The 13,140-nt window shown below is 40.5% G+C and overlaps 1 protein-coding gene across 2 annotated transcripts in view; it reads right to left on the reverse strand.

Moving 5' to 3' along the window:
- Window positions 1-726: 726 nt before the first annotated feature.
- enpp2 (ectonucleotide pyrophosphatase/phosphodiesterase 2) overlaps window positions 727-13,140 on the reverse strand; it is a 31,933-nt gene continuing 19,519 nt past the window's right edge. Inside the window, exons 16-25 of one of the 2 annotated variants that reach the window (XM_079274825.1) lie at window positions 11,952-12,027; window positions 11,074-11,161; window positions 10,714-10,883; window positions 7,432-7,477; window positions 7,043-7,182; window positions 5,831-5,966; window positions 4,785-4,862; window positions 4,430-4,562; window positions 4,125-4,278; window positions 727-2,654 (exon numbers count right to left, since the gene is read on the reverse strand). In XM_079274825.1, coding sequence (XP_079130951.1) covers window positions 2,484-2,654; window positions 4,125-4,278; window positions 4,430-4,562; window positions 4,785-4,862; window positions 5,831-5,966; window positions 7,043-7,182; window positions 7,432-7,477; window positions 10,714-10,883; window positions 11,074-11,161; window positions 11,952-12,027 — 1,192 coding nt within the window. In that variant the 3' untranslated portion in view covers window positions 727-2,483. Of the gene's footprint in view, window positions 2,655-4,124; window positions 4,279-4,429; window positions 4,563-4,784; window positions 4,863-5,830; window positions 5,967-7,042; window positions 7,183-7,431; window positions 7,568-10,713; window positions 10,884-11,073; window positions 11,162-11,951; window positions 12,028-13,140 lie in introns of both variants that reach the window. The other variant, XM_079274824.1, reaches the window with a different exon arrangement.

Genomic DNA, 13,140 nt, shown 5'->3' on the forward strand with positions numbered 1-13,140 from the left:
TCACAAGTGACCACGGGGTGACTCTGTGTACTCTACCCGGTAATAACTGTCGGCAGACATTCTCTGTGTTAGGAAGCGAAAGCATTCAACGCGTCATTTCGTAACTTGCTAAAGCTGCATTCATGTCCTCACGGAAATGAGGGAATTAAAATCACAATAGGCTTTTTTCACCTTTCTTGAACAATAAGATTATACAAAATATAAATAACTTTTTTTTTATTTTGACAGAACTATGTGGTGCTTTCACAGGTGCTTTTATAGACTTTTCTTGTGAAAAAATGCCCTAAAAATACATTGAGATTTATTATTTTAGCTGATAGTATGTTCTATAAGCGCATATTCCTGTAAACATTTGTGATTTAATAAAATTACATTTTAGTCACCGACACGCAGAAAACCTGGAGCCAGTTATTCCAACATGGGATTATTTGTTTATAATTATCTGCATATGTCTGCTGTGTCCTTCATTATGGATATTTACATGATGCACCAGCCTGAATGTCAAGAAGACGGGACAACACACTACCACTTCCGGTTCCGGTAAGTACTTTCAAAATACGTGACCAAAGTAACGGAAATGATCATGTTAATAATAATGTGAAATGCCGTTAATTTATTTATTTGCACATACACGTGAGCACGACTAGCAGGCATGTAGAGAAAAACAAAAAATAATGAAATTACTGAGACATAATATGGAAACAGTTTGTTTATTTCATGGTCAAGTGTTCATGTTGCCCTCCAGTGGCCATGGTGAGGAACTGCAACACACTCAATTGATAAAGACAGCGTCAATAGATAGATATAGACAGAAGACGGGACAACACACTACCACTTCCGGTTCCGGTAAGTACTTTCAAAATACAGTGAGCAAAGTAACTGAAATTATCATGTTAATAATAATAATGTTAAATGCCGTATCGTGCTCACGTGTATGTGCAATTAAGTAAATTGACGGCATTTAACATTATTATGAACATGATAATTTCCGTTACTTTGGTCACGTATTTTGAAAGTACTTACCGGAACCGGAAGTGGTAGTGTGTTGTCCCGTCTTCATTGACGCTGTCTTTATGAATGTGGTGTGTTGCAGTTCCTCACTCTGACCACGAGAGGGCAACATGAACACTCTTGACCATGAAATAAACAAACTGTTTCCATCTTATGTCTCAGTAATTTCATCCTCTAAATTCCTCTACATGCTTGTAACAGTTTGTTTATTTCATGGTCAAGAGTGTTCATGTTGCCCTCCAGTGGTCACAGTGAGGAACTGCAACACACTCAATTAATAAAGATAGCGTCAATGAAGACGGGACAACACACTACCACTTCCGGTTCCGGTAAGTACTTTCAAAATACGTGACCACACACACACGCGCGCGCGCGCGCACACGCACGTCCACGCACGCACACACACACACCATTGCATTATCATTCCATTAAAAAAATAATGTCCTCACGGAAATGAGGGAATTAAAATCACAATAGGCTTTTTTCACCTTTCTTGAACAATAAGATTATACAAAATATAAATTGCATTGTCATTTCATTAAAAAAATAAAGACGATTCCTTCTTAATAACTGAACATTATCTGTTCATATAGTGTAAAGAGTAGACAGAGTTGATCAATGTCGTATTGCTAGGCCTTGACACTGAGGTGATGGTTTTGTCTGACGGATTCTGTTAATGGCTTTGTAGTGCAATTAAAGATCATTCAAACACTTTAAAACATCATTTTTACACATATGGAATATTGTTTGCTTGAGAAGAATATAAATGTGTATTACCAAAACAAAAAACTCAAAAACTGTTCTTGGTACTGCTGGACGATGACAATTAATAGAAAATATGTAAGAGTATACAGGGCAATCAGTCCTGCATTATTATTTGATCTTGTGGTCCTGCCTTGTACTAGGGCCCGACATTAAAAACTCCGCTAACAGGTCGACCCAGCCGTACTGCTGGAGAGAGAACTTTTCTGCGAAAGACGATTTAAAGTAAACAGAGGGCAGATGAAGATTAATGGCCTCTCTGTTATTTACACATTAAAAATACTGGTACAGATTCAATTTGAGCCCTTTATATATTTACTCACATGGGTCAATGTTGTTCAGTTTGATGTCATTCCATTGAATCTGAGTGCCGACCATGAAACAGTAGCACAGAGCAGAATAATTGCTTTACTTGCCTGCTACCAAACAAAATAAAGTGGACAGTGCCACAGCTAGTAGCTCAGCCTCAGTGGTGTTCAATGCTGTGTCTTAATAGATGGACGAGATGAATGAGATGAAAGCAGATGCCCAGTGAAAGGGCCATAACGGAGCAGCTGCACACGGCAGCCGTAGCAGACAGCGAGAGCATGAAGAGCTGGTGTAGGTCAGTGTAACAGAGGTGATGGCACCTCTTTTTTGTACCACATACATCCACCACGGTTGGAAAAAAGTTATCAGCAACATCAGTGTTGACAGGGGGCCAGCGGATGTCAGATCTCGCTCTCGTAGGTGTGCATGTAGGTCTTGAGCGAGAGGATTTCGGCGTAGCTCCGGGTCGTTCTGCGGTACAGGTCCAAGCCCGTCAGGATCTCCACATCTCTTACTCGAGCCGTGTGCATCTTCATCAGTTCTTCCACCCAGCGAGACTCCTCCTCTGAGCTCTGCGGGGAGGCAGCGAGGAGCACAGAAACGTTAGCCACCTCCTTCCCCTCTACGGACCCTGAAACCCTCTGTCGCTCACAACCCACAAGTGATTTGGCTTTGAGGGAACATAGTTTGTATTGTCATGAGAGATGAGAAAACGTATGCCACTCTCATGTTTGTGAGTACAGAGCTGGAGTCAGGGATTGGTTAGCCTAGCTTAGTATAAAAACTATGGACTGTAGTCGGTGTGACGTCACCTATTGGTTCCTGGACTGCGATTTTAAATCCTTGAGTTCAGCATTTTGGCGATCGCCATCTTGGATTTTGGCTGTGGCCATCTTGTTTTTTTGCAATCAATTGAATGGAAGTGACCATAATTGGACGGTGGAGGAGTGATACAGCATTTACTGAGGTAATAAATCAAGTGAGAAGTAGGTTCATTTTCTCATCCTCTGCTGAACTATGTGAGGGTCCAGTTTGGCCCGTTGGAATCAATTAAGCATTTTCGCCTGTCTATGTCTAAAAGCTAACTTAATAACATGTCTGTCTGTTTGGTCTCCACACAAACAAAAAAAACCTAAAAACGTTTTGGCATAAATTAGGCAGCATTCACACCAAATCAGGCGTTGAGGCAGTTAGCGCAGGGCTGTGCGGCGTTGTGTCACTTAAAGGCCCATTTAAAGCCAAACGTGGCTTTAATGTTGGCTTTCACAGCACTGGATCGCTGCTTATGTGATTGGCCACAATCATGGGTTGTCGGGTTGCATTTCTCCAAAAGTTGCTAATGCATCCAACCCATTTAGGAAAATGGGATATATTATGTTAAAAATCAATAAAGATATGCTATACAAAATAAAGTTGATTCTGTTTCAATGAAAGATTGAGGTAAATAATAGCTGTTTCCCTCTGTTTCCATTCTATACGGAGATAGATTAGACAGCGAGTCGACGCACAGACCGCTATTTATCTTTTCATTAGAATCCCCTTAATGTTTCTCAGTGGTATCGAAAATGGCGTCAAATATCAATATTTTTAAAGGTATTGTTTTGAAGATAGAAATGTCAGTAATTTGGGAAGACTAATGCCGATTAATACATAGGCTGGGAAATTTAAAGTGTCATGCTATGGACTCAGCAGCATTTCAATCATCATGTTGTTCCCCATCTTCACTGTCACAGCCATACAGACCTAACAACAGTTAGGACAGGGACTGTGCCATCCTTACTTCGGGATTCCTTACTTATGAATCCCGAAGTAAGGACAAATCTGTAATCGCTAAATTCTCATCCTAAAATAAGATGGATAGATGTTTTCATAAATGTATTAGGAAACTTCTTTCTGTATACCAAAAATCCTCAATGTCATCCTCAACTGAGATGAGATAGGATTTCAGACTTTCTGTAATGAAGCCCCAGGTCTCTATGAAGTGTATGTATACGAGTGTTATTAAAATGTGGTGATGCATTTTAAGACGCGATGTTCCTTACGTTGCAGGTCTCGTCGTTGCTGGCTCTGTGCGGCAGGATGAAGGCAGCGCTGCTGAGGGGGCCGCTACACGAGTCTGCAGCCTGCGTGAAGTCTAAGCAGCTGGTCAGGACCACGAAGAAGTGCGTGGGGACGGGTATCACCCCACTTACGTACCTGCAGGAACACGAGACTTGAGCTCAACATTTCCCCTGAGCCAGGAATCATTTTTTTCTTCCTATTTTTTCCATAAACAATGCTCAGCATAAACTTAACCTTCGTGTGTATTGAAGCTGAATTAGAAGGGGAGGAAATAGAATGCTCTTACTCTTTTATCTTCTCAGCGGAGTCCCTGACACCATCGTAGTCATAGTCAAATATGGGTCCAATGAGCACATTCACTCCATTTCTCTCAGTGGCGTATTTCTTCACCAGCGCTCTCTGGAAGTAACTCCATATCCCTGAGAGAGGAAGGTGGAAGAGAGGGGAAAGAACAAAAGCGAGAGAATGAAACAGGGACTATGGGATGGGAGGCGATAGAAGGTACAGAAAAGCGGTGAATATATCAGTGAATCCATCCGCACTGATTTGGTTTTTGTTTTTCTAATTCACAACATACAAGGTTCCAACGGGGCTCCAAGCATCTGGCCCTTGAAGAAACGTTGAATCACTGATTGACTTACTCTTGAATGCAGCATACATGGGGACGGTGTTGGTGATGAGGACAGCATCATATTTTTTGTCCATGGTTGTGGAGAATTCTGTCAATAATGAAAAAAACAGAACATGATCAACTAGAATAATATGCCTTCGCCAACCAGTCAAATTGCAGTTTAAATTACAACATGTCATTTTTTCCGACTAAACATTTGAGCAAAATTTTAATAATTATTCGCACATTAATTCTTGAACTCTGGCCAAATACATGGGATCACATTGACCTCGATCTTTGACCACCAAATTAAGAGAAGAGAAAATTCCTGAGATAATGCGTTGACGAGAATGGGACAAACGACCCAAATACATGATGCCTCCAGTCACGGCTGTCGTGGATCAAAACAATGATTTGAGGAGCAGTGATATCGTTAGATCTCAGCAATATCGTTCGTGAGTAAAATGTTAATATGACGGATAGGAATGATGAGCAACAATAAGACCCAGACTGAAAATATGTGTATGAAACAGCCAGCATAAGGTCTGTGAGTGTCTTAGTTTAAAACATAAAATAATATGAGCCAACATATCAAATTAACGCATGATTAGTTCTACAATAACGGACATTTTATTTTTCTCAATACATTATTTATTGTAAAAATGAAAAAAGTAAAAATAAAAAATATGATAAAATGACAAAAGCTTATGGCAATTATCTGAGTAAAAATATGTCTGATTAATAGTCCAAGACCACAAATATTCAATTGAACATGAACATGAAAATCAACAAGCTACAAATGATCGATTTTATTATCTCCGACAGGAGACCATGTATTCGGTAGTGTGTGCGTGCGCTCTGTGTCTGTCTGTCCACGGCGAATCTCGGATATTACTGGCCTTATCATTTTTGTGTTAAAAATGCTTTTGACACATTTGCGGTCTAGACTGGGGGTTAGACAATCGTGATTTGTTGTGGTCGTTGCAGATGCACCTGGCGGAGATCTGCACTCTAATGAGTGCACCTTTTTAGTTTTGTTAGTGTAATTCAGTGTTAGTGCTGTTGTGATGAACTCACGTGGTGGGTACAGGAAGGCATAGGTGATCTGTTTGTCTGCTCTGTAGTTGGTACAAGACTGACTGTAGGCTGGAGGAACTCTGGTATCAGGTCTCACACAGTTGGACAGGGCTTCAGGCAGAGGGGATACTTCTACCTAGAGGACCACAGACAGACACACACACACACACACACACACACAGAGAGAGAGAAAGAGAGAGGTCAGCTGACTTCTAGTTTAAACTATGGGTGGTTTTCGGTTGTCTGGTGGATGAGAAAGATGGCATGGAGGAGGGAATAAATTGCTTCACATACTGTATGTAACAAGTAGAAAACAAACACAAAATGATGAGTTATGTAACAGTTTGGCATGGGACACACAGATGTGTCGATTACAACTTGAGGCCACTTGGCCAATAACTGTTAGAAGGTTCAGACATGCCAGCGAGAGACATATAACAGCCAACGACACAAGGCTTAGATTACTGCCGTCTAATTGGCTGATGCAAAAGTATACAACCCCAGAACATTTTAAATCAATATGTATCAAGTGCGAAAAGGTTAAAGGTACACGTTTTCACTGTCTTTGGCAGTGTACTGAGATAACAAAGTTCAGAGAAGCAGTGAGAGATTGTTTCCAGGTTATATTAATCCTACAAATTCCTCTCGACCCAGAACTTTTCATATCAGGCTATAAATATCCTTTATTGGCCAAAAGAGTCATTGCTATAATGAAAAAAGGTTTGTAGGCCCAGTATGAACAAATAGGTTTCTGAATTAGCTGCGACTCTGCCTTGACATATGCTATCGGGGGGAATCAACATGACTCTTTCACAGCCTCTAGGATCCCTTCATGTGTTATGAGGACAGACTATTCTACTGAGAATATACTATAAGTAAGTCATTTTTAAACATGAATGCAAGATCAACTTGAGCAAGTGTGTCACCCTAATTCTTTTGAATACATTATATTATACATCGTTGGAAATAATAAGTGTGGCCACTGTAGTATTATGGGAAATATGAACATATTTAGAGGGGCTTCATAGTCTTAATAGCCCTGTATTTATGTAAGCCCCAATCAAAGAAGAGAGTCGTGATGCTTCTATTGGTGATTAAGACTAAAACTCCACTACACCATCTGGCATGCTGTCCTCTGAATGAGGTGCCTTCGCTGCCCGTTAATATTCACACTAACGTCCTTCAGGGCGAAGAGCAAAGGATGAAGAGTACCTGTCTGCTGACGGCGTATGACGTCCAGAGAGGCATAGAGAGCGCCTCGCTGTAGCCGCTGATGTGGTCACTGTGGTGGAGGATGGAGTACTTGGTACGAAAGAGTACAGCAGGTCGGCCGTACGGCAAGTTCCTGCTATCTGATAGAGGGGGAGCATGGGGGGGGGGGGGGGGGAGACAGAGATGTGGGACGAGACACATTTACAAAACTATTTACAACGAGGTGATAGAACAGCAACACGTGACGCGACGCGTGATGCATCATTGTGTGGATAGGATCATGATGCAGGTTTACTCAGGACACAGTGGATCATTTACTGTATTTTTTACAATTCAAACAAGTTTACATGTACAAAATGACATTTTCAGTAACATCGTGAAAGACTGACCATCCATAGCTCGCCTCAGTCGCTGGTTTAACTCCTCCACTTTGTTCTGTAAGAGACAGAGCCAGAGTGACTCCAGGTTATAGCCTCGTACAAGGGTCACTTTCAAACCTCTCTGGCCCCTACTTTTTACACGCAACTGCAAAAAGATCGGAGATTGAAACAATCTCTTGCCAGAGATCTTCATGGGAATCACAAACACAGCACAAAGTGACACACTGCAGAGAGGGGCTGGGTCCCTCTCACTCACAATCCAAGCTATTCGGGAAGTAGACCTCAAAAAATACACAGACTGCGTCTAGACCGAGAAGGGCGTCAAGTGTCAACATTAGACCTTGATGGAATGAGAGGTTGCCTTTTTGTTGGCATGTTATCTACGGATTTAGTTTGAACGGCTTGACTTGGAGGTGAACTGAGTCCAGCTCTGCAGCAGAAAGCAAAGATGCAACACCATTCTTTACGTTTTTAAGGAAGCTGAATAGAGGCCCGTGATGACACTTTGTCTTTTCAATGTGACTTTTGTGATCAGATGCGCCAGACATTGTGTCCGCACTTGACACTTCAATGTAACGGTGCCTGATCAGATAGAGGGATGGATATGTGTCAAAGGAGCGGCTTTAAAGCGGTGAATAAACACATTCCCTTTCCTATAATTCTTCACAATAAAAGTCTCCCGTTATATTTGCCTCTTACTCTGCCTCCCTGCAGCATTGGTAGACTTGTTTTAATGCCGGTGATAAAGTCAATGAGAGCCCGGTCACCTCGGCAGGTGGTCTGGCTGATCGGATCTCAATGCGAGCAAGATCCGATTTCAGGGCGTCGGATGCGTCCTGGCATGATCGGAGGACAAAAGTCACATTGTAAAGAGAAGTGGAACCACGGGCCGAAGACACAACAAAGCAATCAGATATTAAGATACTTTTTTTTACAAGTCAAACAGGCTCATTCCCACACTCACAGACAGACAGACCAAACAAATGATAAATGAACTGGCTGATAGGCCCATGCTAATTCATCTTTTTACAGGTCTGCTGTGTAAAAAGACAACGTTAACTGCATTTCAAAAGCAAAACAGAAAAGATTTTTGTTCTTTTTTAACAAAAAAAAAGACATTTGCATTCAGTAACTTGCTGAGCCATGTTTGGTGAATGTACTGCTGCTTATGCACAATTTGTAATTAAAAAAATGTAACAATACAACAAAAATAATGATGACTAAAGACTCTTCAGAGCAGCCAGCGATGAAGTTTGAGTTGTACTTTTAGTATCCAAGAAAAGTCAATAGACCACATGAGCAATAAGATAAAGCAACTGATCCTCTGATGTTTCATCTTTCTCATCTCATCACATCTCAATCTAAAGATCATTGGACATTACAGTCATTTGACTGAATGTAGGGATGGTCGATAGTTCCTTTTAGCTCCTTCATATCTGTAAAATATTATGAAAATACCAGATTTGTAATTCAGGGACTACAAATGGAATTTTTTTAAACACATAGCCTTTTTTATGCGTTTTGGCTTCACACCCCAACAGTATTTTAGGTTAAACTGCTGCCAGGGTGAAACATTAGTATTAAGAGCACTGGATACATTGGTTCTCGGGCTCATTCACATAAACGGAGGATAGAAAATTTGAAATTTTTTTAGGACCTAACTAAATAACAGGTATTTAAGTGTTCATACTAGGAAGTTGATGTACCCCCAAAAACATTTATCTGCTGAGTTACAGAAGCTTCTTTTCCAATGCAAGTCACTCACTGCTTTGAAGCAGTGTTTAAAAAAACACTGCTGAAAGAATGCCTGTGTGTGTGGACTAGGCCTCAGCAGCAACACAGGCAGACTGAGCAGTGCTTGAGTGGTCTCAATGTGAAACACAGTAAGGAGAACGGTTGGCCTCTGGCCGGCAACACAGTCACATTAGTCATCCTCTGTTGAACTATGTGAGGGTCCAGTTTGGCCCGTTGGAATCAATTAAGCATCATATCATTCTTAATTGACTGTACAGCTCTCTCACAGGAGGAGCGCGCTGTAACATGAGGTGCAACCCCAAGAGGTCATGATAAACGAGTAACTTTTTGAAAACATGCTGACTGGCAGTTTTACTTACATTTAAGTATTTTATTGTTTCTATACGCTGTAAGATAATAACTTAGGGCTCGGTGACAGTAGCACATGTGTTACAGATGTACGGTCATCACAGCAAAACTGCCTTGTTGCATGGACTCAAAACGTTATCTTTATCGCCACATTAAAGTAATACGGTGTCATTTTTGGAGATTGGCTTGTTAATCAACTTACCTACAATAGATTATGCAATCGATACCAAAAGTATGCATGAATCCCCAATCACTTCAGTGCTCCACGCCAACAATTTATACGTCACTATGCATAGGGACATTCATTCTCACGAACATCAGGCCAAAATACACTGATCGTTTAGAAATCCCACCAATGTCATATGTTATACCTATAAACTTAAAGGATAATTCCAGAATATTACAACTTTCATGTTATTTTTGTAATTGTACTCATTATGACCCTGTTCACACCTGGCATTAGCAGCTGTAAGTACAGTTGGGAATGCACCAAAGACCTGTCAATCACAAGTTAGCCCCGCCCTAAAGCATACCCTTTATGGTCTATTTGACTCTAAATGGACCATCATTTACTAAATGAACATCATGCTGTATTGAAGAAGACTTGAAACTAGAGATTGAGACATAAACTCATGTTTACAATGTTTACTGAGGGAATAAATCAAGAGAGAAGTAGAGTCATTTTCTCACAGACTTCTGATCCTTTTGAGTTTCTTGTGCTGTCAGACTTGAACTCAGCAGTTACTTTGGTGAATACAATACTGCCAAAACCATTGAACCAATGTTCAAACCTATGAATATTAGAAGATCAGAAGTTGTATGGACTAGATTTTTCTTTTAGGTGCAAACCATTTACTACCTGCTATCATAACAACTACCGTACTTCTTACTACTCAACTTTACAGCTGCTTACACTTTATGCATTACTTACGGACTAATTTACTGAGTGAATTATTGACACACTAATTGACGTGCCATCACCCAATCTCATGTATGGTGAGTTAGCATAGTGCTGCCGTGGGGTTCCATGGCGGCAGGTTATGAAGATCAGAATGATTTTGGTTTCACTGTTTGTATCACTAATCTAAGTGAGCTTGACAGACAAGCCAATCTCCTAAAAACTAGTATTCTTTTCAGCAGTGGACAGGAAGCCGGGCCCGGGTCTGCCACCGAGTCATCATGGCTGACCTTGTCTTCGCAGTTGCAGCCCAGGTCGTCTGTTCCTGCCGGACCAAGACCAGAGGCTGCCGGCCTCGAAACCTCCTCTGGCATGGTGGGCCTGTAGCTGGGGCTTCTCAGCAGGTGGTTCAGACTGCCATGGGTTCCATTATTGGGGGCTGGTTTCAGACCCAGAAGATCTGAGAGCGGGAGAAATCAGCTTCATGTCAGCCAAAAGAATGAGTGGAGGCTGTCACACATACAACACCACTTATGTTGTGACTAGTCTACTCACATATTCATTGAAACACATTTTGGCGAGTCCTAGATGACTAGAGTCATAGACATGCACTCAGACCCAAGCACACAATAACAAAAACAATGCCTTACCACACATGACATTATAAAGCTCAATGTTTTCAAAGGCTGGAACTTTAGTCTTGAATTTAAATGTAGGTCCGTACCCCAAGAAAATAGTCTGAAAATGAGAGTTGATGGCACAAGTCAAACGATTTGTCACAAGAAATAAGTTAGAATTAGGGTGACCAGATGAGAATGGCTGAAACTGGGGACAGGGTAGGGGGTGGGCGTGGCCTCCAGTGCATTACATTCAGTGTCAGCGAACAGTAGCGATAATAATAGTAGTATTCTTTCCTGCAGCTTTACAAAACATTACGTTCGGATCTCGTTCGGAAGCAATAGTCCATGTGTATTCCCCTCCCCCCCCCCCACTCAACCCGGTACCTGCAGTAACAATTTAGCTTTTTGTCTGGATGTTCGTCGTGCTCCATGTCAGCAACGGATGGTTTAATTTCTCTCAGTAAATGTGTTCATTCAACAACGTCATTATATGCATCGCTGCTGTGCCTAGTTGTTTATCAATTTGCTGCAGGACTGGACATGGCTAAAAAATGACAATTAATTACTGTAGGCTACGGACATAACAAATAATGTTTCACAACTATCAGTATGTATTGTTTTATTTGGCTAGAACAAACAAAACACAGGTTAAGTCTAATTTTCAGGACAACTGCTCATAATTCGGGAATGTGAGGAATTTTTCTGGACATCTGGTCATCCTAGTTAGTATTTCACTGTTTCAGATGCAAGACCTAATACTTGTGTATTTTGGCTATTAAAGTAGATAAATTCATGGGTTATGGCCAATAGAATAGTGTATAAAATCAATGTTTAATTTGTGCTGCTGCACTGGATATAAAAAGCCAGCCAGAAAACAACTTCATGCCACTATAGATTACCAAGAGTACCTGCATGCTGTTGATTTTATTGTCATATCCATGGTCACCAGAGAAGCCACAGTGCCTCTTGCCTTCAGGAACTCTCCTGTAATGCACAGTATGAATCAATCAATCAATCAATCAATCAATCAATCAATCAATCAACCAACCAGAACTGGCTGGAATGTTCAGATTATTGTGTCAGATGACCCAGAAAGTTTCACTTTCAAGCAAAAGTCACAAGTCAAAAGCTAAAATATTGCATACCACACCAACCAGTTCTGTGTTATACCGGTTATTTGCTGCTCAGCTAATTTGTTGTATTCAAGTTTCTTTTGGCAACTCTTAAAGATGGCCACTCATCAGTCATGTGAACCAAACTGTGGTCAAATCAGTTGAATCAAGTAGGAGAATGAAAGATCAACTTTTAGAAAATTTACAATCTTTGAGGATCTATGAAAAAGATATTCAGGATTGTTGAGACCTAAATATATGCCTTAAACTTGCATTCTCTTTAATGGCCAGCAGGGGGCGACTCCTCTGGTTGTATAGAAGTCTATGAGAAAATGACTCTACTTCTCTCTTGATTTATTCCATAAACATTGTAAACATGAGTTTATGGTCTCAGTCTCTAGTTTCAAGTCTTCTTCAATACAGCATGATGTTCATTCAGTACATGATGGTCCATTTAGAGTCAAATAGACTATAAAGGGTATGCTTTAGGGCGGGGCTAACTTGTGATTGACAGGTCACTACCATGGCATTCAGTACTAAGCTCCACCCTTACGTGTCACTTCTGGTTGCAAAAAAAACAAGATGGCGACAGTCAGAAACCAAGATAGCGATAAACCAATGGGTGATGTCTTGGTGGCTACGTCCACTTCTTACATATATATATATATATATATATATATATATATATATATATATATATATATATATATATATATATATATATATATATATATATATATATATATATATATATATATATATATATATATATAGACAGTAAGTTTCAAATGTTTTTGAGTATGATATAAATCTGGGGTCAAAGTGGAGAAAGCAATTCTGACTGAAATACTGAACATCATTACATTAACCTCAGAGGTGTCAAATATCTAGGTGGTTTAGAAGTACCTGATGCAGTGCGCCGTCAGGTCCTCACAGGTTTTTACGGGTTAAACCGTGGTGTTAAAAACTGCAGCATATTGTCAGT

Source organism: Melanostigma gelatinosum, assembly GCF_949748355.1.
Source record: "Melanostigma gelatinosum genome assembly, chromosome: 9".
Lineage (NCBI taxonomy): Eukaryota > Metazoa > Chordata > Actinopteri > Perciformes > Zoarcidae > Melanostigma > Melanostigma gelatinosum.